Here is a 23,339-nt window from a genome sequence, read left to right as displayed (position 1 = left end):
GGACTGTGGAGAGAGTAGGTCAAGCGTTGACCATGGGGCAGAAATAAAGTGAGGCCAGGAAAGGGCTGATATGTTCAGAGGAAGTGGAGGTTAAGGGACTAATTAGAAGTAGATAAGCTGATAAATTGAGATGATAAAGTAATAGCTAAAAGAATAGAATATTGTGACTGGGCGGGGGGAGGATATTATACATTGTTTCTGAGCTGAAGCTGTAATGAGTTTTTGTGTATTATATAATATACATTTTTTATAGTTTTGCCCCAGAAATTTTCAGAACTCAGGAGGATTGCTATTTTTCCCAAGTTATAATCCATAGAAGTGTTCAAATCTTCTAACTGCTCTCCCATCTTCCTGGCCATCATCAATTCTCTTGACGTCTATGCATCTTCAGTTTAATCTTATCAAAGCATTGCTCTGACTCTTTCACTTTTTTACTTGAAGATGTTTAGTGACTTCCTATTTCCTCCAAGATCAAATCTAGATATTCTAACTTGGTATTCAATCTCCTCCTCAATTTGGCTGTAACATATTTCCCAGCTGAGTATTCTATTGTTCAAGAATCCTACATTCTACCCAACATGGACTACATACTCCACATCAAAAATTCATTTTGGTTCCATACTTACCTTCATGTCATTGCTTTTCCCTAGAATATTCTTTTTTTTTTTTAAGATTTTATTTTTAAGTAATCTCTACACCAAATGTGGGGATCAAACTCACAACCCCAAGATCAAGAGGTAAATGCTCTACCAGCTTAGCAATTAGGTCCTTTCTGTAGAATATCGTTTTTCTATTTTAGGCTTTTAGTTTTTTCTGATGAACTGAGAACTCTCCTCTAATACCCTGTCAACATGTAATTATTCTTTGAGGCCTTCCTTAAGCATCCTAATGGAAAGTGGTCCTCTTTCCCTAGTAGTTTGTTAATGCTTTATTTTAATTATTCCTATGTTACTGGTAACATATATTTTCTTATATTTTATGTATTTTAATATTCATTTTTCATTGTGCTAATAAGCAAATGATCATTCAACCAATGTTTGCTGGTAATCATAAATACCCCAGATAGAGCTCAATTAATTAGCATCTTTAGTTTTTCTATATAAAAATTGAAATAAGGATATTAATGCATGAATATCCAAAAGGTGAACCATGGTAAGCAAGGTGAATGGGAAAGAAGGTATGTTTCAGAATGATAGAGAGCTTGGGGCTTCTGGGTGTCTCAGTCGGTTAAGTATTTGACTCTTGATTTTAGTTCTGGTCATGATCTCAGGATCCAGCCCCTTGTTGGGCTCCATGCTCAGCAGGGAGTCAGCTCAAGATTCTCTCTCTCTCCCTCTGCCCTTCCCCTCCTCACTCTTTCTCTAAAATAAATAAATAAATCTTTTAAAATATTTTATTTTTTATTTTTTATTTTTGTTATTTTTTAAAGATTTTATTTATTTATTTGACAGGGAGAGAGAGAGACAGCAGGAGGAGATGCAGGGGTAGGGGGAGATACAGGCTCTCCGCTGAGCAGAGAACCCAATGTGGGGCTGGATCCCAGGACCCTGGGATCAGGACCTGAGCGGAAGGCAGATACTTAACTGACTGAGCCACCGAGGTATTCCCTGCCCACCCCCACGCCGTTATTTTAAAAAGAACTAGAGAGAGTTCAAATATTGATGCCACTTATACCAGGTATGTGACCCTTAGCAAGTCAACCTCTTTGTACTTCAGTATCTTCACCTGTAAAATGATGTTACTTACATTTCAAAGGATTGTTATGCAAGATTTAAATATAATGCGTTTCAACTTTCTTCCCTCTTACTTAACTTTATATATGGCTCCTTCACAGATACATGAAGGGAGATGAAATCAGGTGTAAATGTCAGGGATATACCCCAAACATCCAAATTTACCTTATTCACACATTGTGGTCCTTTTGTCTATAAGTTTCAGTAAATAAATTTCTACTTTCTACATTACATATATATTTTTTTAAAAATTTTTATTTATTTATTTGACAGACAGAGATCCCAAGTAGGCAGAGAGGCAGAGATCACAAGTAGGCAGAGAGGTAGGCGGGGTGGGGTGGGGGCGGGAAGCAGGCTCCCCGCTGAGCAGAGAGCCCAATGCGGGGCTTAATCCCAGGACCCTGGGATCATGACCTGAGCCGAAGGCAGAGGCTTAACCCACTGAGCCACCCAGGCACCCCTACATTACATATATTTATGATAACTTAATCGACATATGAATTCCAGCAAGGAGGCTGATTAGATCTTTTGATACAATGTGCTTTTATTTAGGGAAAGAGTCAGACCTCAGTAGAATATTAAGATCCTAAAAAGCTAGAATGAACTTTAGAATGGTTCAGATTGTGCTACATTTCACTTATACAACAGATGAGAAAATCAAGGTCCAGAGACTTTAAAGGGAAGTAATATGTGTTAAGAACATGAACTGAGGTCAGAAAAACCTTTGTTTAAGGGTTGTGATCTTAAGTCCATTACATACTCTAAGATCCATTTTTTCCCTCTCTAAAGCAGAGATAATATTTATATCTCTAGGAGTGCTGTGAATGTTAAATGACATCATGCTTATAAAGCATAGCACAGAGGCTGATATGTACTAAATTCTCTTGACCACTCATCGTAGTCATATCATCATTTGTAAAGTTACTTTTCTCAAGTCACATAGGATGAGATCTTAGCCTAACCTGATTTTGCTTAATTCCACCAAAATTTTTAGTATGGTTTTGTGATCACATCTACTTGATTAAAAATCTCTAAACAGCATTGGGGTGTCTGGGTGGCTCAGTCAAATTATCTGCCTTTGGCTTAGGTCATGATCCCTGGGTCCTGGGATTGGGTCCTGGGGTCAAGCCCCATCAGGCTCCCTGCTTAGTGGGTTGCTTGGTTCTCCCTCTCTATCTTCCTCTCCCCCTGCTTGTGCTTTCTTGCTTGTTGTCTCTCTCAAATAAATAAAACTTTTAGGAAATTAAATAAATTAAGTAAATAAAAATCTCTAAATAGCATTTATAGGAAGTATTATAAAATAACTCATAGATTTTTTTCTTCTCAAATCTTTCCAGATTCTTTGTCTTCTTTGAGAGTATTTAAGCAATTTCACTTACACGTAGTTTATTAGTGTGTAATTTCATTACTATACTAGCAATACTTTTAAATATTATGATTTAACTTTTTATTATATATTTTAATAATATTACAGAGCAAGTTTTAAAATAAAATGGCCTTTTCTCATTTTGTTTTGCTTTGTTCTGTTTTTGTTTGTAAAGAGAGAGAGAGAGAGCACTTCCATGTGTGCACAAGCAGGGGTATGGGCAGAGGGACAGGGAGAGAGAATCTAAAGCAGACTCCATGCCCAATGTGGAGCCTGATGGGGGCCAATCTTACAATCCTGAGATCGTGACCTGAGCCAATATCAAGAATTGGATGCTTAATAACTGAGCCACCCAGGTGCCCCAAGCCTTTTCTGGTTTTATTAATATTCCTTTTACCCCTTGTAGTTTTATTGTAAATATTACTTATATTTTATAGAGACTCATCTTTACCAACAGAAATATTTCATTTAAAAATTGAAACTTAGGGTCCTCTGAGTGGCTCAGTCAGTAGTGTGCAACTTTTGATCTTGGGGTCTTGAGTTCAACTGCCACGTTGGACACAGAGATCACTTAAAAGCAAATAAATAAAATTTTGTTTGTTAGTTTGTTTGTTTTAAAGGCAGAGAAGGGGTGCCTGGGTGGCTCAGTGGGTTAAAGCCTCTGCCTTCAGCTCGGGTCATGATCTCAGGGTCCTGGGATTGAGTCCTGCATCTGGTTCCCTGCTCCATGGGGATCCTGCTTCTCCCTTTCCCTCTGCTTCTCCCCCTGTTTATGCTCTCTCAATCTCTCTCTCATTCTCTCTGGGTCAAATAAATAAATCTTTAAAATGATTAAGAACTGAAATATAGAAGGAATTATTAGACAATTTTATACTCTCAGGAAGTAGAAATATTGGAAGTAGAGAGCAAATTTAAAATGTCGGCTACCTACCACAGATAAAATGTAACCAAGTGTCATAGTGACTGATGGTTGTCCCTTAATGTTGATTTTCTCCATCTACTAATTCTTTCCTAGTCTATCAATACCTGGAGTAAAAATATTTCCCAGCTTCCCTTGCATCTAGACGTGATCATGGGACTAAGGTCTGGCTAGAGATAAATAAGCAGAAGTGCTATATACAACTTAAGGGAAAGGTTGCATTTCCTCTTTTTCCCCCCTTCTTCCTTACTGGCTGAAATGTGGACATGATAACTGGAAATGAGTGGAAGCCCCAAACCAAGAATGGGCAAGAAATAAAAGAGAAAGTCTCTAATATCTTAAGGATATTACCTTGTCCATATCCACACTGGTGCCTCCATCTGGACTTCCTTGATATGACAGAGATAAATTTTTTTTTTTTTTTTTTCAGAAATAAGCATATTTATTGATTTAAATACTCTCTATAGGAGTATAACTCAAAAGAAACATTTATTGTTTTATACATCTCTTACAATATCTATGGTGTATCACTAACACAAATAATGGGTTCGTTGAATGAAATGGATGCAATAGTGTGTGAATTTAATAACCAATTTTATTCACTTTGCCAATTTGTTCTTTTTACACTTCTGCATGAAAAAAAAAACAAAAAAAAACCCAATCCCCTTAGTTTTGTCAGTTATTTACAATGATTACATAAATGTTCTGTTTGTTTAGTTTTTTTTCATTTTTCTTTTTTTTAATAATTTTTAAATTTTTTAATAAACATATAATGTATTATTAGCCCCAGCGGTACAGGTCTGTGAATCACCAGGTTTACAGACTTCACAACACTCACCATAGCACATACCCTCCCCAATGTCTGTAACCCCCCCACCCTCTCCATACCCCCCTTCCCCCAGCAACCCTTAGTTTGCTTTGTGAGATTAAGAGTCATTTATGGTTTGTCTCCCTCCCGATCCCATCTTATTTCATTTATTCGTTTCCTACCTCCCAAACCCCCCACATTGCATCTCTGCTTCCTCATATCGGGGAGATCATATGATAGTTGTCTTTCTATGATTGACTTATTTTGCTAAGCATAATACCCTCTAGTGCCATCCACATTGTCGCAAATGGCAAGATTTCATTTCTTTTGATGGCTGCATAGTATTCCATTGTGTGTATATATACCACATCTCTTTATCCATTCATCTGTTGATGGACATCTAGGTTCTTTCCATAGTTTGGCTATTGTGGACATTGCTGCTATAAACATTTGGGCACATTGCATGTGCCCCTTCGGATCACTACGTTTGTATCTTTAGAGTAAATACCCAGTCATGAAATTGCTGGGTCATAAAGTAGCTCTATTTTCAACTTTTTGAGGAACCTCCATGCTGTTTTCCAGAGTGGTTGCACCAGCTTGCATTCCCACCAACAGTGTAGGAGGGTTCCACTTTCTCTGCATCCCTCCAGCATCTGTCATTTCCTGACTTGTTAATTTTAGCCATTCTGACTGGTGTGAGGTGGTATCTCATTGTGGTTTTGATTTGTATTTCCCTGATGCCAAGTGATGTGGAGCATTTTTTCATGTGTCTGTTGGCCATCTGGATGTCTTCTTTGCAGAAATGTCTGTTCATGTCCTCTGCCCATTTCTTGATTGGATTCTTTGTTCTTTGGGTGTTGAGTTTGCTAAGCATTTTATAGATTTTTAGATCCTAGCCCTTTATCTGATATGTCGTTTGTGAATATCTTCTCCCATTCTGTCTTTTGGTTTTGTTAACTGTTTCCTTTGCTGTGCAAAAGCTTTTGATCTTGATGAAATCCCAATCGTTTATTTTCGCCCTTGCTTCCCTTGCCTTTGGCGATGTTCCTAGGAAGAAGTTGCTGTGGCTGAGGTCGAAGAGGTTGCTGCCTGTGTTCTCCTCAAGGATTTTGATGGATTCCTTTCTCACATTGAGTCCTTCATCCATTTTGAGTCTATTTCGTGTGTGGTGTAAGGGAATGGCCCAGTTTTATTCTTCTGCATGTGGCTGTCCAATTTTCCCAGCACCATTTGTTGAAGAGGCTGTCTTTTTTCCATTGGACATTCTTTCCTGCTTTGTTGAAGATTAGTTGACCATAGAGTTAAGGGTCTGTTCCTGGGCTCTCTATTCTGTTCCATTGATCTATGTGTCTGTTTTTCTGCCAGTACAAAACTGTTTTGATGATGACAGCTTTGTAATAGAGCTTGAAGTCTGGAATTGTGATGCCACCAACTTTGGCTTCCTTTTTCAATATTCCTTTGGCTATTCGAGGTCATTTCTGGTTCCATATAAATTTTAGGATGATTTGTTCCATTTTTTTGAAAAAAATGGATGGGATTTTGATACGGATTGCATTAAATGTGTAGATTGCTTTAGGTAGCATAGACATTTTCACAAAAAATAAACTTATTTTTTTGTAAGCCACTGGTTTCAGGTTTTCTGTCTCTTGTCCCTAAAACTAATCCTGACACACCAAAGTAATTTGATAAATTATATGCCATTGTTAAAATGTCTTTGGTTTGTTTATATTTCATTTACTTTTACTGAACTCTGCTGTAACTTTCATTGGTTGGATTTTAGGAGAAAAATAGGAAAGGGAATGATTCACTGTGTCTAGGGAAGGAGACTAAATAAACCTTAACAGAGAAGGATGACATCTGCGCTAGATTTTTGAAGTATGAATCGGAAGAAAACACTAATTCCAAAAGATACACGCACCCCTTTGTTAATGCAGCATTATTAACAATAGCCAAGATATGGAAGCAACCTAAGTGTCCATTGATAGATGAATGGTAAGGAAGATGTGGTAAATGTGTGTGTGTGTGTGTGTGTGTGTACACAAAGTAGAGAAATCAGCCATTTCCAAAAGGCGTACACACACACACACACACACTCAGGAATATTATGCCGCCATAAAAAGGGTGCAATCATGCCATTTGTGACAACATAGATAGACCTAGAGGGTATTATTCTAAATGAATTAAGTTAGATTTAGAAAGACAAATACCATATAATTTCACTCATGTTTAAAACACTCATGTGAAAAAACAAAACAAATGAATAAACAAAGAAAAAGCTGTATCAGACCTATAAATACAGAGAACAAACTGATGGTTGCCAAGGGGAGCGAGGTAGGTGGATGGGAAAAATGTGTGAAGTGGAGTGGGAGCCATAGGCCATTCCAGTTATGGAATGAATAAGTCACAGGAATGAAAGGCACAGCATAAGAAATATAGACAATGATGTTATAGTAGTGTTGATGGTAACAGATGGTAGCTATACTTGTGGTGAGCGTCACATAATGTAGAAACTTGTTGAATCACTATGTTGTACACCTGAAACTAATGTAATATTTTGTGTCAACTATGCTCAAATAAAATTAGTTTTGTTTGTTTTTTAAAGGAAGAGAATCCAGAAAGAGGAAATAGGTATTTATATTTGGAAAGAACGTATGTTCTAGGACATGAAAATATTTTGGTCCGGTGCTGTTGAAATATAAAATTTGAGGAAATAAATGAGCCTAAGGTTTAGATCTTGTAGGAGTTTACTTACCAAGAAGTTTGGTAAGTACCGTAGCAAAGGTACCTAGCAAAGAGTTCTTTAATATTATACATAGATTTAATTTAATAATGTATATATATTTTTCTTTATTTTAATTCTTATTTTTTCATGGTTTGTCCATTAAATATTTTAAAAATAAATGTATTTTCTATAGTGGAAGAATAAAACTAATATTTCTTCATTCATTTTTTAAAAAATGGTAGGTGCTTTCTATACGAGCCTTTATTATTACAGTTTACAGATGACTAGACTGAGACTCAAAAAAGTTAAAGTATCTTTCGCAGTGTATTCTACTGATAGATAAGTCATTATTTGCAAAGTAGAGAAATCAGCCATTTCCAGAAGAAGTCTGCCATGTATTCACTGACTTTTTTTTTCTACTTTTTTTAAATACCAAAAGCAGATGTGTATATTTGGATAAAAGACGCCGAGGCGCCTGGGTGGCTCAGTGGGTTAAACCTCTGCCTTCAGCTCAGGTCATGGTCTCAGGGTCCTGGGATTGAGCCCCGCATCGGGCTCTCTGCTCAGTAGGGAGCCTACTTCCCCCTCTATATGCCTGCCTCTCTGCCTACTTGTGATCTCTCTCTCTGTCAAATAAATAAATAAAATCTTTTTAAAAAGACACCCCCCCCACACACTGCCAAAGCTTCTCCAGCAAAAGTTGCACCATTATACCATTAATGGAGCTAAAAGCATGCATGGTGTTCTCAGTGAGAGACTGCAGATATCAATGATATTATGCTGCAGAGACCCAACTAAAACTTCTTGAACAATTGGAAGTATACAATGTTACAGGCTCATTTGGTTTCAAAGTCAGTTCTTACCTAAAAATTCTAAATGAGCTACTGTGTAATAAATATGGTAAGAAAAGAAAAAGGCAGCAATCTTAACATAGTCTAGGAATAATTATAGAAGCGTGGGAGAATAGAAAAGAAAGTTTTCTACTTTGGTTTGGTGGTTTTTGGTTTTGTTTTGTTTTGTTTTCTGTAATTAGTAGTGAGTCTAGTATAGCACAGAGTCTGCTGGGGAGTCTCTCCATTTGTTTCCCTCTCCTCATGTGCTTTCACTCTCAAATAAATAAAAACTTTTTTTAAGTTTAATACAAATATTCCTGATGTTGTCCCTATGTGAATGCATTTTTTTAAGTGCATTTTAAAAACATTACATCAGTAGCTATATTTCCATCATAATATAAGATAGTGCACTTTTCCACATGCAAACTGTACCATCTATTTATTTATAATTTTATTCTCCAATTTGCTTTCATCTCAGGAAAAACTACTTAACTTTTATTCACAAAATTCATGGTTTTTGTCTCTTTATTGCCCCATTACTGAATACTTCAGGGGTTTTTTTTTTTTAATTTTAGTCCTTTCATCAAAGTTCATAATTTCATAACTCAGTCTACATCAACCTTCCTCTCATCTCTGAAACAGTTTTTGCTGATTATAGTTGTATTTTATTTGCTCCTTGACTGACATTTGGAAGTCTGCATTGGTGTTCTAGAAACTGTGAGAGAAGAGAATGATGTACAACATAATTAAATTTCAAGTCACTTTAATTCAGAAAATATTTACCTCGTCCTTTCATATTTTTAGTGTCGAACTTATAGAAAGGAAACTTTAGAAAACTTTCACACTTGACAGTACTCAAATGTCACAGTTCCCCTCAAATGTTACCTCTTCCATAAAACCTCCAGATCTCCCTTGCAGCTGGAATTAATATCCCCATCATTTCTACCTTTCAGGTATTTGTTATTTCTGTCATAGCAGTGTTCTCCAACACTACCTTGAACCTGAGTACATTCTCTGTTGAGAGAGGGTTTGCTACAATAATTTACAAGCATATTCTTTTATCACCTGGGATGCTTACCTTATAACCAATTACTACCATGAACTTTCAGTACTATGATTGTATTTAATTATGTCAGTCTAATAAGAAAAGAACAAAAATAGATTTGACATGTACAAGTAGTTCATGTGTACCAAGTGAAGGCCAGATGACATCAGAGTGAGCTAAATTAAAGCTCTGTAGTAGTTTGAGTAGAAAGAAAAGGTGGCAATATTAAATTGTCCAGGGAACACTAGATTATAAGATAGGCATGCCAAACTCAAATGTAACTGGAAAATAATAGGGAAGTAGCAATCTTTCATTTTAGCAAAAACATCATATGGTACCAGTTTGAAATCTGTTAGTTTTGTGGCTTTTGCGGGGGGCAGGGAGAGATGGGGATGGCATGTGCAGGTGGGGTGGGGGTACAGGCAGAGGGAAAGAGAGAGAGAGAGAGAGAGAGAATCTTACGTAGGCTCCATGCCCAGTGCGGAGCCTAACTGGGTGCTCAGTCTCACAACCCTAAGATCATGACATGAGCCAAAATCATGAGTTGAATGCTTATCCAACTGGGCCACCCAGGCACTCCTAGTTTCGTAGCTTTTATGTGCAAACTTTGTAAATATGTTTTGGTAGTATGTTGAATTATATCTAACAGCAGAAAGAGCTTATCCTTATCCATAGTTTTACTTTTTCTATGTATTTCAGTAATATAATTATTTAATTAATTTCAGTCTACCCATGTGTTCACAAGACATTTTTTCTCCATTTGTGAGGGTCGATACATAAGTTTCAGAAACATTCTTATAAAGCTCTTATCTGCCTTTGAGATGAGTTGTGTGTTTGGCTACTTTGCCTGTTAGACTGTAAAGTCTTTACCATCTAGTAAAGTCATAGATTATATTTTATTCATTCTTACAGTTCTCTTAGAGTCTATTTGAATGCTTTGTATCCAATAGTGGCACAGCAGAAATTTATTCAATAAACTGTCATATGCTGGTGTGTCTTAGTGTGATAATGACCAGAATGGATAAATACATAGAAAACATAAAGAGAATATACACTTTAACAATTTGAAATTCATACAGGTTCGGAAATTCTTTTTAAATTAAATATCCCCTAGGATTTTGACCACTTACCATATTGTATGAATTACTTGAAATTTGGTAAAGTATCTATCGGTTAGTAGGAGGAAAATGAAAGATTACATGGCAGGCTAGAACTGAATATGGAGATGTAACCAGAGGGCTTTAGGGAGCAAAATGGTGCATTTGTTGCAAGAATCTAGTTTTATTTTTATATAGTTAGGGCAGCTTGAGAGCATTGGTTTCTCAAGGAAAAGGAGACACTGAAAAAAAAAATGAAATAAAATAAAAAAAAAAAGAATGGAATGGAAAGTCACTAAAGACACCATCTTTCACATTTGGGGTACTGCCTGGAGCCACAGGGCCTAGAGAGTGTTCTCTTTAGCTTAGGTGGAATTAAAACTGGCATAATTTTAAATCCTTTAGAGTAATATTGTAAGTCCATGTCTTCTACTTTCTAATTCTGTTATAATAAATTTTTGCGTAATGTTGCCACACCATAGAGTTTAGTTGTCTTACTAAATATCTTAAGAAGTTTCCTACTCAGATTGAATTACCTATTCCTAAATTTCAAAACCATTCAAAGTTAGCTTTGTCCCTATATATGTAACTTTCCAACACACAGACTTTTTTCTCGTCAGAACGTTCTTTTTTTCCCCTAGAACATTCTTTTTTTAAAAGAGAGATTTATTTATTTATTTTAGGGAGAGAGAGGAAAAAGAGTTCAGGGAGGGAGGGGCAGAGGGAGATGGATAGAGAATCTCAAGCAGGCTTCCTGCTCAGCACAGAGCCCGACACAGGGCTCAATCCCATGACCCTGAGATCATGACCTGAGCAGAGTCAGATGCTCAACCTACTAAGCCACCTAGGGCCCTACAAGGGCCCCTAGTTAGAACATTCTTACAACCAGAACATAGAGTGATGATTCTGTGTCTTTTTCCATGCATCATTTCTTTTGCTTTATCCAGTACCAATTCATTCTAAGAGTGGTCTTGTAGTCTTCTATGACAACTGTGACCTTCACTGAGCTCCCTTTCCTCTCAACATTTTATCTTTTTTCCTGTCCACAGTCTTTTAAATTTTAGAATCTTTGTTTGCAGTTCTAGATGTGACATTGGTACATAGACATTGCTATCCCACAGCACTATACTCAGCATGTCTAAACTTGAACACATTCTCTTCCCATTTCCCAGAAACCTTTTCCTCTTTCTATATTTCCTGTATTGGTCAATGACATCAATATCCACTCGACCACCGAAGCCAGAAATATTGGTTATCTTTAACTACTTCTTCAAAAGTTCTCATCTGGTCTGATATCAAATCACTGCATGCTGTGTAATAAAAGAGCCAATGTTTATGGGGTGCTTGCTGTGTGCCAGGTACTAATCTAAGAATTTGATTTGTAAATTCATTCACTCTTCCTAACAACTTTACTTATCACTCCTGTTTTATGTAAGAAAGACATGTATTTGCTAACACAAGTACACACCACCATTATGAAGCTGTCCATCCAAATGAAAACAAATGAAAAATTAATAAACATGGTCAAGATTAATTTAGAAGAAATAATAAGGATAGAGGGACATATTAAATGATACCAGGGGATAAAATTCGGAAGGTCCATCCTGGGAAATTCTAAAAGACAGAAGACCTATTTTCTTCAACTAAAAATGTTAATGGCATGGGGATGTGGTCAGAGCAGTTACAGATTAAAAGAGACTTAAGGGAGGTATCAGCCTATTCTAATGTCTCTGTCATATTTGAGTCTAAACTCAAATAGTTTAAAAATATTACAAGACAGAGAAATGTGTATACTGATTCAATATTTAATATTAAGGAAAAGCATTGTAGCTATGATAGAAGTGTTGAGCTGTTTAAGGTTAAAAGCACAGGTCTATACCTAAAGGCATAAACATCTATGTCAGAGGCTTGAGAAAAAAACTGCTTTCACCAAATACTTTTTAAAAACTTGGTCTCTGCTTAAAGGGGTGATAAAACTTTTAGTTCAATACCATTTATTAGACATAAAATATAATTTGTGATTTTAAGAATACACAGTTCTATAAAAAATTTACTATTTTGTCCTATTTTCTCAATATTCAGTGTTTCTTTTACAGAAATATGGATAGTTGAAGGGAATAAAAACTAATATTTCTAGAACTTCTATAAAAATGATGATTATGATGATAGTCAGCAGTTGAGTGCTTAATTATGTGGCAGGCACCCTTTTATGAGTTTATTATTTTAACTTCTTTCATCCTTCTAACTTCAGGGCAGTATTGTTATTATCCTCATTTTATAGAGAGGAAACAAGCTATAGAGAGGTTAAACGATTTACTCAGAGTTACATTGTTATTAATAAATGAAGTTCAGAGTTAAAGCCCATTCAGTTTGACTTGTGTCTTTACTATACTTTTTTGCTATCGTGCTATTAATATTTATCTCATTTACTTCATTTATTTGGGAATGTCGTAATTTCTCCCTCATTTTCAACATAGGGTTTTGCCAGATACAGAATCCTTGGTTGATAATTGTTTTTTTGTTTGTTTGCTTTTTTGTTTTTTTGGTTGATAATTGTTTTTCTTTTAGCACTTTAAATATGTCACCTCACTGCCTCTGACTTCCGTGCTTTCTGATGAGAAATTGGCTATTAATTTTATTGAGGAGTCCTTGTAAATGATGAGTTGCTTCTCTCTTGGTACTCTCAAGGTTCTACTTTTGTCTTTGTCTTTCAACTATTGACTGTGTCTCAGTGTGATTCTCTCTGTGTTTATCCTTTTGGAATGCATTGATTTCTTTGGATGTGTAGATTCATGTTTTTTCCCAAATTTGGGAAGTTTTCAGCCATTATTTCTTCGAATATTTTTTCTGCCCCTTTTTCTCCTCTCCTTTTGAGACACCCCAATACATCTCTTCACTTCTCCATACTTTTTTCTTTCTGTTTCTTAGCCTAGATAATGGGAATTGACCCATCTTCAAGTCTGTTGGTTCTTTCTGATGTATTTAATCTGCTTTGAACCCATCTAGTGACTTTTTCATTTCGTTTACTGCACCTTTTAACTCCAGCATTTTTATTTAGTTCCTCTTTATAATTTCTTTGTCTTTATTAACATTCTCATTTTGTTCATACATTATTTTCTTGGTTTCCTTTTGTTATTTGTCCATGGTATTTGTTAGCTCTTTGAGCATATTTAAGAGTGGGAATTTGTTGCTAGTAGACCTGCCTTACAAGAAATGATTAAAGGAGTTCTTAATGCTGAAATGAAAAGATATAGACAGTAATGAAGAGCCATATGAAGAAACAGAAAAACTCTGATAAAGATAATTACATAGGTAAATAGATAGGGAACATAGTGCTTTGAAGGAAAAAAAATAAAAGGTCAATGTAGCTAGAGAGTACAGAAAACAGGGATTTTGGTTGAGATTAACAACCAATAGATAAAGGGCATTGTAGAATAAGATAAGGTCCCCCCACCCCTTTATCTTAAGAGCAATGAGAAATGTTTGAAGTATAAATTAAAGTTTGAATTGTCAACAACCCAATTTCAATTGAGGCTTACCGAGATTGAGCAACTCACCTAAGGTCATACAGTGATCAAGAGGCTTACCGAGGTTGAGCAACTCACCTAAGGTCATACAGTGATCAAGAGGTAGAACTGGGATCATAATTCAGGAATGTCTTGATCTAATATCCTGACTACTACATTTCTTATAAATACAAGTTTAAGAAATAATCAAGAAATTATAAGCTTGAAATTTCTGTGACCTAAAATTGTTCATTATTATTTCAGCTGATGATAACAAAATGCCAACTATGTTTGAGGGATGTGATTTTACTTATTCCAAGTGCAGTCATGGTCAAATTAAGTTTTTTAGCTCTGCTTGTGACTTACTGCTCCTCAGTAAACAGGCAAACCCATGATGCTCAATAGTGACCATTAGAACAAAAATATATTTGATCTCTTCCTATGATTTCTTCCACTTTCAACTCCTGTCCTCTAAGGAAGAATTAATAATGAAGTCTAATTGTGTGCCAGACAGTTTCCAAGTATCATTTCATCTTAAACTTACTGATATTAAGTAACTGTTCCAAGTTGACATAATTAGTAATTGGTGTAACTGCGATTCAAATTCATACTTCTCTAAAGTCAATGGTGTACTCAAGATTCTCCCTGAGAAACTGTTCCGTAGAAAGGAATTGTGAGCCATTCATTCAGTCAATCAGTGTGTTATATGCTTCACATTCATTCATTTACTCATCTATTTAACAAATATTTATGAAACACTAACTTATATGCTTCTACTATCTAGCTATTGTAGATATTGTGGTCAGTATGACAAATTTCCTTCTGTTTAATTTGATCAAGTTTACTTTCTAGTAAGAGAGCAGAAGTAAATAAATATATAAAATATTTTTTAATAGTTGATAAATCTCCTAAGGAGGGGGAGAACTAAGGAAAATATGAGAGCACATATGAGGCAGGGTAGAATTGAGGACAGTATACATATAAAAGTTGGGGAAGACCTCTGTGAGGGGCAACACTCATATTGAGAAACCATCACGAGAAGGAGCCAGCCATGTAAGGATCTGAGAAAATAGGAATCATAGTGGTGAGGCTAGGATATTGTAAACTGGGGAGTAGAGGTAGGCAGATGTCATTAATCTGGTTAGAACTTTTTTCTAATGTGAAAAGAAGTCCCTGGAAGTTTTTATGGTTGTTAGTTGATTTTATTTTCCTTCATCTCATGTTTAATTTGAAAATGTTTCATATTCAACTTTTCTCTTGTTGGAGGCTTTTAAGGAGGAAACCATGTCTAGTACATTGATGGCTTTAAAACAATATTATAAATTCTTTGTGATTTATATTTTTGGAGGTATTCTGTTTTCTTATTCTTAAATTATACATACCATTTTGCTATCAGAATTAAGAAGTTTCCATCATCTTAAAGAGAAATTCATGGATATACATTATTCCTTGACTCTAAATATCACATTGTGCCTTTGAATTACTTAGTAATTTTCCAGAGATGGAAAATGTACTATTTCTAATTTCTTCTTTAGGATTTTAAGGTCTAGTGAAAAAACAGACATGCAAACCCATCATTATAGATGTGGTTGATCCCATCATAGAGATAAATATATCATGTTTTTGGAATATGGAAAGAATGGTGTGATTGCTGAGGGATGGAAAGGCCTCATCAAAAATTTTCATTCTACAGAGATTTCTCATTATGCTTTTTGAAGCATAGTAGGGACTAGGTATCCCTATTTGAACAGTGATGCTTAATGCTACAAAAAAATCTTTAGAAAGAGTTTATGACTTCCAGCCATATGGCAATATAAATAAGTGGTACCTGATTTGGTATATATGAGAAAGTCAAATTTCTTTTCTCGGTGGAGGATGAAAAAGCATTAAGGGTGCTCTTTCTTACTGCTGCCCTTTCCCTCTCCTGTTTTCTCTCACCCTTTATCCCCCATTTTTGTAAGTGTACATGAGGTGGGAAGAAGATGAAATGTTATAAGTTTTGCTGGAAGGTGTCTTAGCAAATTTGAGGGGGTATTTGAGAGAGAAGGTATGATTATGAAAAGGTAATTTATTTTTGAGCTGGTGATAGTCTCTTCTGATGATCTTCAACTGGGACCTTAGATCTTTACCCCCACTCAAAATCCCAGCTAAATAGATAATGTTTCCTATCATAATATTAAGTGGGCACTCTTAGAAACATGTGAGAGTGATATGAGATTAATGACAGTATAACTGGAATGAGCAACGTGATGCTAGTGAAGAAAACTATGTGCTTTATAAGTCTGTTGGTCAAGAATCAGAGGAAGGATTCTTAGAAAATAAAATTGTGTGAAACCTAGGCAGATGCCCAAAGAGAAAGTACCAACTTAAAAGCAAATGCAGAGTACCCTCATGTCGGGATATGAAGAGAAATGAAAGCAGCACAGTATAATTTAGAACATAAATATGCTGAGAGAATTGATGGAACTGAAGGAGAGGGTGTTATTTCCTCCTTAGCAGTTAAGTATTCAGCCAAAAAAGAGTGTGCTGTTGTACAGAGTGAATATAAAAAGAAAAGGTAAAAGAAAAATACAGCAGAATTTCAAGAAAGGATAGCCAGCCTTTATATAATAAAAAATGACCTTTAAAGTTAATTGCACCAGAGTAATTACCCCTGAAACTAGCGTCTTCCAATAGAAGATGATTTTTTTTTAAAGATTTTATTTATTTATTTGACAGACAGAGATCACAAGTAGGCAGAGAAGCAGGCAGCTGTGGGAGGTGGGTGGGCAGGCTCCCCACTGAGCAGAGAGCCTGATGTGGGGCTCGATCCCAGGACCCTGGGATCATGACCTGAACCAAAGGCAGAGGGTTTAACCCACTGAGCCACCCAGGCACCCTAAAGGTGATTTTTAATGTAGAAAAAATTCCTGAGGCTGAGGGAGGAAGACAGTAGGTTGCTTGAACATATATATTTAGTTTTGGCTATTTGCTGAAGGCCCACTAATTTGATAGAAAAATGCATTTTAAGAAAACATAAGCAAAGAATTAGGAGAGGGATGAATAATAGCAACAAAATTCTGGAAGCTGGAGAGTAGACAGATGAGTAGTAACCAATTCAGAAGAACTAGAGAACTGAATAATTAGTTGACAATGAGGAGAGGTAGGAAGAAATGCAGTTTATACCTTTGAAACCCTTGAGGACTCAGGAATGATCAATTCCAGGTATCTCTGGAAGAGGCAGCAACAGTGGTGGGGGGCCACTCGTAGGTACAGGTGAATCTTTAGAGACAAAGACTGTATGAAAATGTAAAGTGTTTATTAAACATTCATTAAACATAAAAGTCCAGGGCGCCTGTGTGGCTCAGTCAGTTAAGCACTTAAGTGTCTGCCTTGGACTCAGGTCATGATTCCAGCGTCCTGGGATAGAGCCCCACAATGGGCTTCTTGCTCAGCAGGGAGCCTGCATCTCCCTCTGCCTGCTGCTCCCTCTACTGTGCTTGCTCTCTCCTTCTCTCTGTGTGTCAAATAAATAAATAAAAATAAACAAACATAAAAAGTCTGTTTAACCAGTTATATTCCTCAGATCTCCTGTACTTAACACAGTCGGGTGACTCCTTCATTCAGTAGAAGGACTGGAGGTTTATCCTCTGGAGTGGATAAAATTGAGGGTCTTTGGACTTTATGTAAATGAAACACCTTTGTGGGCAAGGACATCAAAGGAAGATGGGGTTTGAGTGAAGACTTGTTGTAAACTGCATATTGTGATCTCCCAGGCGCCTTTGGTAACTTGGCTCTTGAAGAGAAACCTAATGATAAAAACATCAAAGAGATTCCCAAGTGAAATGGCTAAGGTGAAATCCAAGGTTAACAAGCCTCATACAAGTTGACAAAATTTCCAATTGAGTTTTTAATCTTCCATTCTATAGTATGAGTGGATATGCAAGGGTCATCAGACATTTGAGGAAAGCCTGTATTAGAAATAACAAAGACCTAAACAGATACATAGAAAAAAAAATAGAGGAAACAGAGGCTCCACAAGAGGAAGAAACTTAAATAATTAGCATGATTAATATCTTTAGAGAAGTAGGAGAAGACAATGTGATGTGTCAATGTCGCAAGATTTTGCTATAAAAAATGAGTGGGCAAAACCCAGAAAGCTCCTAGAAATGAAAATATCAAATGAAAAACTTACTTCGAAGGATTAGAAGATAACATTGACGTATTGCATGGAGCACTGGGTGTTGTGCAAAAACAATGAATACTGTTATGCTGAAAAAATAAATAAATAAAAATTTAAAAAAAAAGATAACATTGAGGACATCTCATAAAAAATAATAAGAGGAAGTAGAAAACAGGAGGGAAATCATATAGGACCAAAACAGAAGGCATATTCTGATGATAGGAGAAAAGTACGTATTTCTCTAATAATTATATATAATATATATTATTTATAAATAAAGAGAGAGAGAGGGAGGGAGGAAGAGTTGGGGGAAGGGAGTAAGAGAAGAGAAGAAAAAAGTTGAGGGAGGATCTCTGTAATAAGTAATTACAAATTTTTTCCCTCATAAAAAAGACATTTTGCAGTTTTTAAATGTTCTTAACCCTGGTGTACCTCTCTTTTCTCATTGGAAAAGAACTTGATCAAGTTCTATTTGATTTTTTTTAAGCTTTCTTTTTATTGAGGTGAAATTCATATGACATAAAATTTACCATTTAAAAGTGAAGAATCTAGTACATTCATCATGTTGAATCCTGTCTCTATGAATTTACCTATTTTGAAGATTTAATATAGCTAGAATAGCACATATATGAAAACTTCATATATGTTTCTGCCTTCATTCACTTGTTTTGAAGGTTCATCTACTTTGTAACGGGTATCAGTATTTCATTCTTACTTCTATCAGAATAGTATCTCATTCTATGTGCATATCACAGTTTATCTATCCATCCATTGATGGACATTTGAGTTGTTCCAATTTTTGACATTGTGAGTCACGCTGCTATGAACATATGTGTACTTGTACTTGTTTGACTACCTGTTTTTCGTTCTTTTGATTATGTACCTAGGAATGGAATTGCTGGGTTAGATGTTAATTCTATGTTTAACTGTTGGAGAAACCACCGAACTACTTTCCCCAGCGGCTGATTCATTTTGCTTTCCCACCAGCAATGTATAATATTTCCAAATTCTTCAATTCCTTTGTTAATATTTATTATTTTTATTTGTTTGTTTATTTTTTTTTAGTATTATAGCTATACTAGTGGGCATGAAGTGGTACTTCATTGTTCCTTGGATTTGCATTTCATACTTTGCTAATGATTTTGGGTGCCTTTTCAAGTAGTTATTGGCCATTTATATATCTTCTTTGGATGTATATTCAAATCTTTTCCTCATTTTTAAATTGGTTTGTTGTCTTTGTGTTGCTGAGTTGTAAGACTTCTTTATATATTTTGGATATTAGACCTTTACAAGATACATGATTTGCAAGTATTTTCTCCTATTCTGTAGATTGTCTTTTCACTTTTTTTTTTTTTAAAGATTCTATTTATTTATTTGAGAGAGAGAGTGAGAGAGCATGAGAGGGGGAAGGTCAGAGGAAGAAACAGACTCCCCGTGGAGCTGGGAGCCAGATGCAGGACTCAATCCCAGGACCCTGGGATCATGACCCGAGCTGAAGGTAGAGGCTTTAACTCACTGAGCAACCCAGGTGCCCTGTCTTTTCTGTTAATAATACTTTTGATCCCCCAAATTTTAATTCTTTGAAATCCAGTTGATCTGTTTTTTTCTTTGTTGTTTGTGCTTTTGGTATCGTATTTAAGCACCCATTGCCAAACCAAGTTCATGATGATTTACCACTGTGTTTCTTCTAAGAGTTTTATGATTTCACTTAGTTTGGGTTGTTGATCCATTTTCTTAAGATTTTATTTTTGAGGAATCTCTGCAACCAACATGGGGCTCAAACTTAACAACCCTGAGATCAAGACTCCTGTGCTTTACCAACTGAACCAGCCAGGCGCCCCAATCCTTTTGGAGTAAATTTTCATGTATTTTGTGAGGTAGGAGTCCAACTTAGTTCTTTTGCATGTAGATATCCACTTTTCCCAGCACCATTTATTGAAGACACTCTTCTTTCTTCCGGCCAATGGTCTTATCAAAACTCAGTTGGCCATAGATGTCTGTATGTAATTTCTGTACTATCAGTCTGTGTCATTGGTTGTATATGTTTGCCCTCACACCAGTGCCACGCTGTTTTGATTGCTGTAGCATTGTAGTAAGTTTTGAAATTGGGAAGTGTGGGTCCTCTAACTTTGTTCTTCTTTTTTAATATTATTTTGGTTATTTGGGGCCACTTGCAATTCCACATAAATTTGAGGATTAACTTTTCTATTTCTATAAAGAAAAAAAGCTGTTGGAATTCTGATAGTAACTGCATTGAATCTGTACACCATCTCAGGTAGTGTCGCCATCTTTAAAATACTGGTTTTAAAATCCATGAGCATTGGATGTCTTTACATTTATTCAGGTCATCTTTAATTTTTTTTTAGCAGTGCTTTGTTGTTTTCAGTGTATAGATCTCTCACCTCCTTTGTTAAATTTATTCCTAGGTATTTTGTTCAATTATGAAATTGTTTTCTTAATTTCTTTTTTGGATTGTTCATTGTTGGTGTATGGAACACAGCTGATTTTGTGTGTACGTGTTTGTGCGCATGCATGTGTATTCACCTTGTACTCTGAAGCTTTGCTGAATTTGTTTATTAGTGCTAGACACGGTTTTTTGATCTTTGGGATCATGTCATCTGCAAATAGAGATAGTTTTACTTTCCAGTTTGGATGTCCCTTCCTTCCTTTCTTCCTCCCTCCCTTTCCCTCCTTCCCTCCCTTTCTCTGTCTCTTTCTTTCTCTCTTTCTTTCTTTTTTTGCCTAATTACTCTGGCTAGAACTACCAGTGGTGAAATCAGTCATTCTTGTCTTCTTCCTGATCTTAGGAGGAAGGCTTTTAGTCTTTCACCATTTAGTTTGATATTGGCTGTAGGTTTTTCAGAATTCCATTTTCATGTTGAGGAAGTTCCTCTATATTCTTAGTTTTCTGAATTTTTTTTCTTTTATCATGAAAGAGTGATGGATTTTCTCAAACGTTACTTCTAGGTCAATTGAAATATTCATGTGATTTCCCCCCATTCATTCTACCAATGTAGTATGTTATATCAACTGATTTTCTTATGTTGAACTATTTATTCTTAAAATTTAAGTTCCTTCTCCAGTAAGATTTTTCTTACATTTACAAATTGATTAAAACATCAGTTCTTTCACTGTGCTACTCTCTAGAATGGAAAACCTTTTTTTTATTCTTATTATTTTTATTATTCCATCTTTTATTTTTCCATCTAGTTGTTTGTAATTTGTTTGCTTACATCATTTTTAAGATTTTTAAAATCCTAAACCTTTTTCTAATAATGTATAATCTTATGGAGCTCTACAGGAAATATAATCTCTAGTCAGTTTTGCATAACTTTTTTTTTTTTAAGATTTTGTTTATTTATTTGACAGACAGAGATCACAAGTAGGCAGAGAGGCAGGCAGAGAGAGGGGGATGGGTAGCAGCATCCCTGCTGAGCAGAGAACCCGATTCAGGGCTCCATCCCAGGACCCTGGGATCATGACCTGAGCTGAAGGCAGAGGCTTTAACCCACTGAGCCACCCAGGCACCCCTAAAGACATCTTTTTTAACACAAAATTGCCATGCTAACATTTCTAATTGTACAGTTCAGTAGTGTTAAATATATTCACATTGTTGTGCAACCAGTTTCCAGAACTTTTTCATTTTGCAGAACTGAAACTCTATACCCATTAAACAAGCTTCCATTTCCCTCCTCCCTCCATTTCTTAGCAACCACCATTCCACTTGCTGTTTTTGTGAATTTGACTATCCAAATACCTAATATAATTGGGATTATCTTTTCTTTTTGCTTAATTGTCACTTTATGTCCTCATTAGCTCATTTCCCTACTAATGCATCTCGTGCTTCTGTTTTTTAACAAAAAAAAAAAATGTAAAAAAAACTATCAGAACCATCATAGGAACTGTATCTGTGTTCAGCTGTGTGATATAGGGATTGAATATCATGAGCACTCATTGGATTGTCACTTAACACTACACATGATATACATTTAAAGTTCTCAGCCTATTTGTGTTTGCGTACTGTGTTATGTTGTTATGTTATTTTATTATTATATTATTATTTTATTTATTTTTGTTATTTTGTTATTTATTATTTTATTTGTTATTATAAAGAGATTTAAACATGCTATCACCTCATTTAAAAATACAAACAATTTGAAACAGTTTGTGAAATTCCTTAAGAAGTTTCAACTTATAGTATTCAATTGTATGCTCTTTGTGGACATAACTGCCTCATTCACATATGTCTGTTTACAGTATTAGAAATTAAGCCCGCAGACTTGTTTCTAGTTTCAATTTGTTGGATTGAGTGGATTTTTAATTTTTAATTTTTGTGTAGATATTTGCTTATGTGGCCAGCAAATTTGTATATGATTTTACCTACATGGTGAGCCAGTTACTTTCTATTAATTGTTTTTTTCTACCGCACTATTTAAAGGATTAATATATGACGACTTGGAGACCAAAGCAATTATCAAATCACTATAGCAGCAGTAACTCATTCCTTTGCCACAAAGATATGATCAGCATTTACTAAAGAATCTACTGGGCGATTGCACTGACTCCAGGCCACTTCTTACTATGACTTTTACTTGGAGAGGTGGAAAAATAATTGATTTATTTTAGTTAAATGTTAATAATGAAAAGAGAATGTTCATATCTTTGAAGAGAGCTGGGTTTATTATTTTCTTATTTTTATTTTATTTTTTTTTAAGATTTTTTATTTATTTATTTGACAGAGAGAGATCACAAGTAGGCAGAGAGGCAGGCAGAGAGAGTGAGAGGGAAGCAGGCTCCCTGCCGAGCAGAGAGCCCGATGCGGGACTCGATCCCAGGACCCTGAGATCATGACCTGAGCTGAAGGCAGCGGCTTAAACCACTGAGCCACCAAATAAATAAAGTCTTTTAAAAAAAATAAAATAAAAGGGGCGCCTGGGTGGCTCAGTGGTTTAAGCCGCTGCCTTCAGCTCAGGTCATGATCTCAGGGTCCTGGGATCGAGTCCCGCATCGGGCTCTCTGCTCGGCAGGGAGCCTGCTTCCCTCTCACTCTCTCTGCCTGCCTCTCTGCCTACTTGTGATCTCTCTCTGTCAAATAAATAAATAAAAAATCTTAAAAAAAAAAAAAGACTTTATTTATTTGAGAGAGAG

The 23,339-nt window shown here is 35.8% G+C and overlaps 1 protein-coding gene across 9 annotated transcripts in view; it reads left to right on the top strand.

Moving 5' to 3' along the window:
* The window catches only part of BAZ2B (bromodomain adjacent to zinc finger domain 2B), a 421,364-nt gene that overhangs the window by 183,132 nt on the left and 214,893 nt on the right, over positions 1-23,339 (top strand). For 5 of the 9 annotated variants that reach the window (XM_046018129.1, XM_046018131.1, XM_046018130.1 and 2 more), the window contains exon 1: positions 1,654-1,677. The exons of the other annotated variants lie outside the window; for them this stretch is intronic. In XM_046018129.1, coding sequence (XP_045874085.1) covers positions 1,662-1,677 — 16 coding nt within the window. In that variant the 5' untranslated portion in view covers positions 1,654-1,661. Of the gene's footprint in view, positions 1-1,653; positions 1,678-23,339 lie in introns of those variants that run through there. 9 annotated transcript variants of the gene reach the window in all.

Source organism: Meles meles, chromosome 9, assembly GCF_922984935.1.
Source record: "Meles meles chromosome 9, mMelMel3.1 paternal haplotype, whole genome shotgun sequence".
In the NCBI taxonomy this organism is placed as follows: domain Eukaryota; kingdom Metazoa; phylum Chordata; class Mammalia; order Carnivora; family Mustelidae; genus Meles; species Meles meles.
This window is presented reverse-complemented; position numbering and strand designations above follow the sequence as displayed.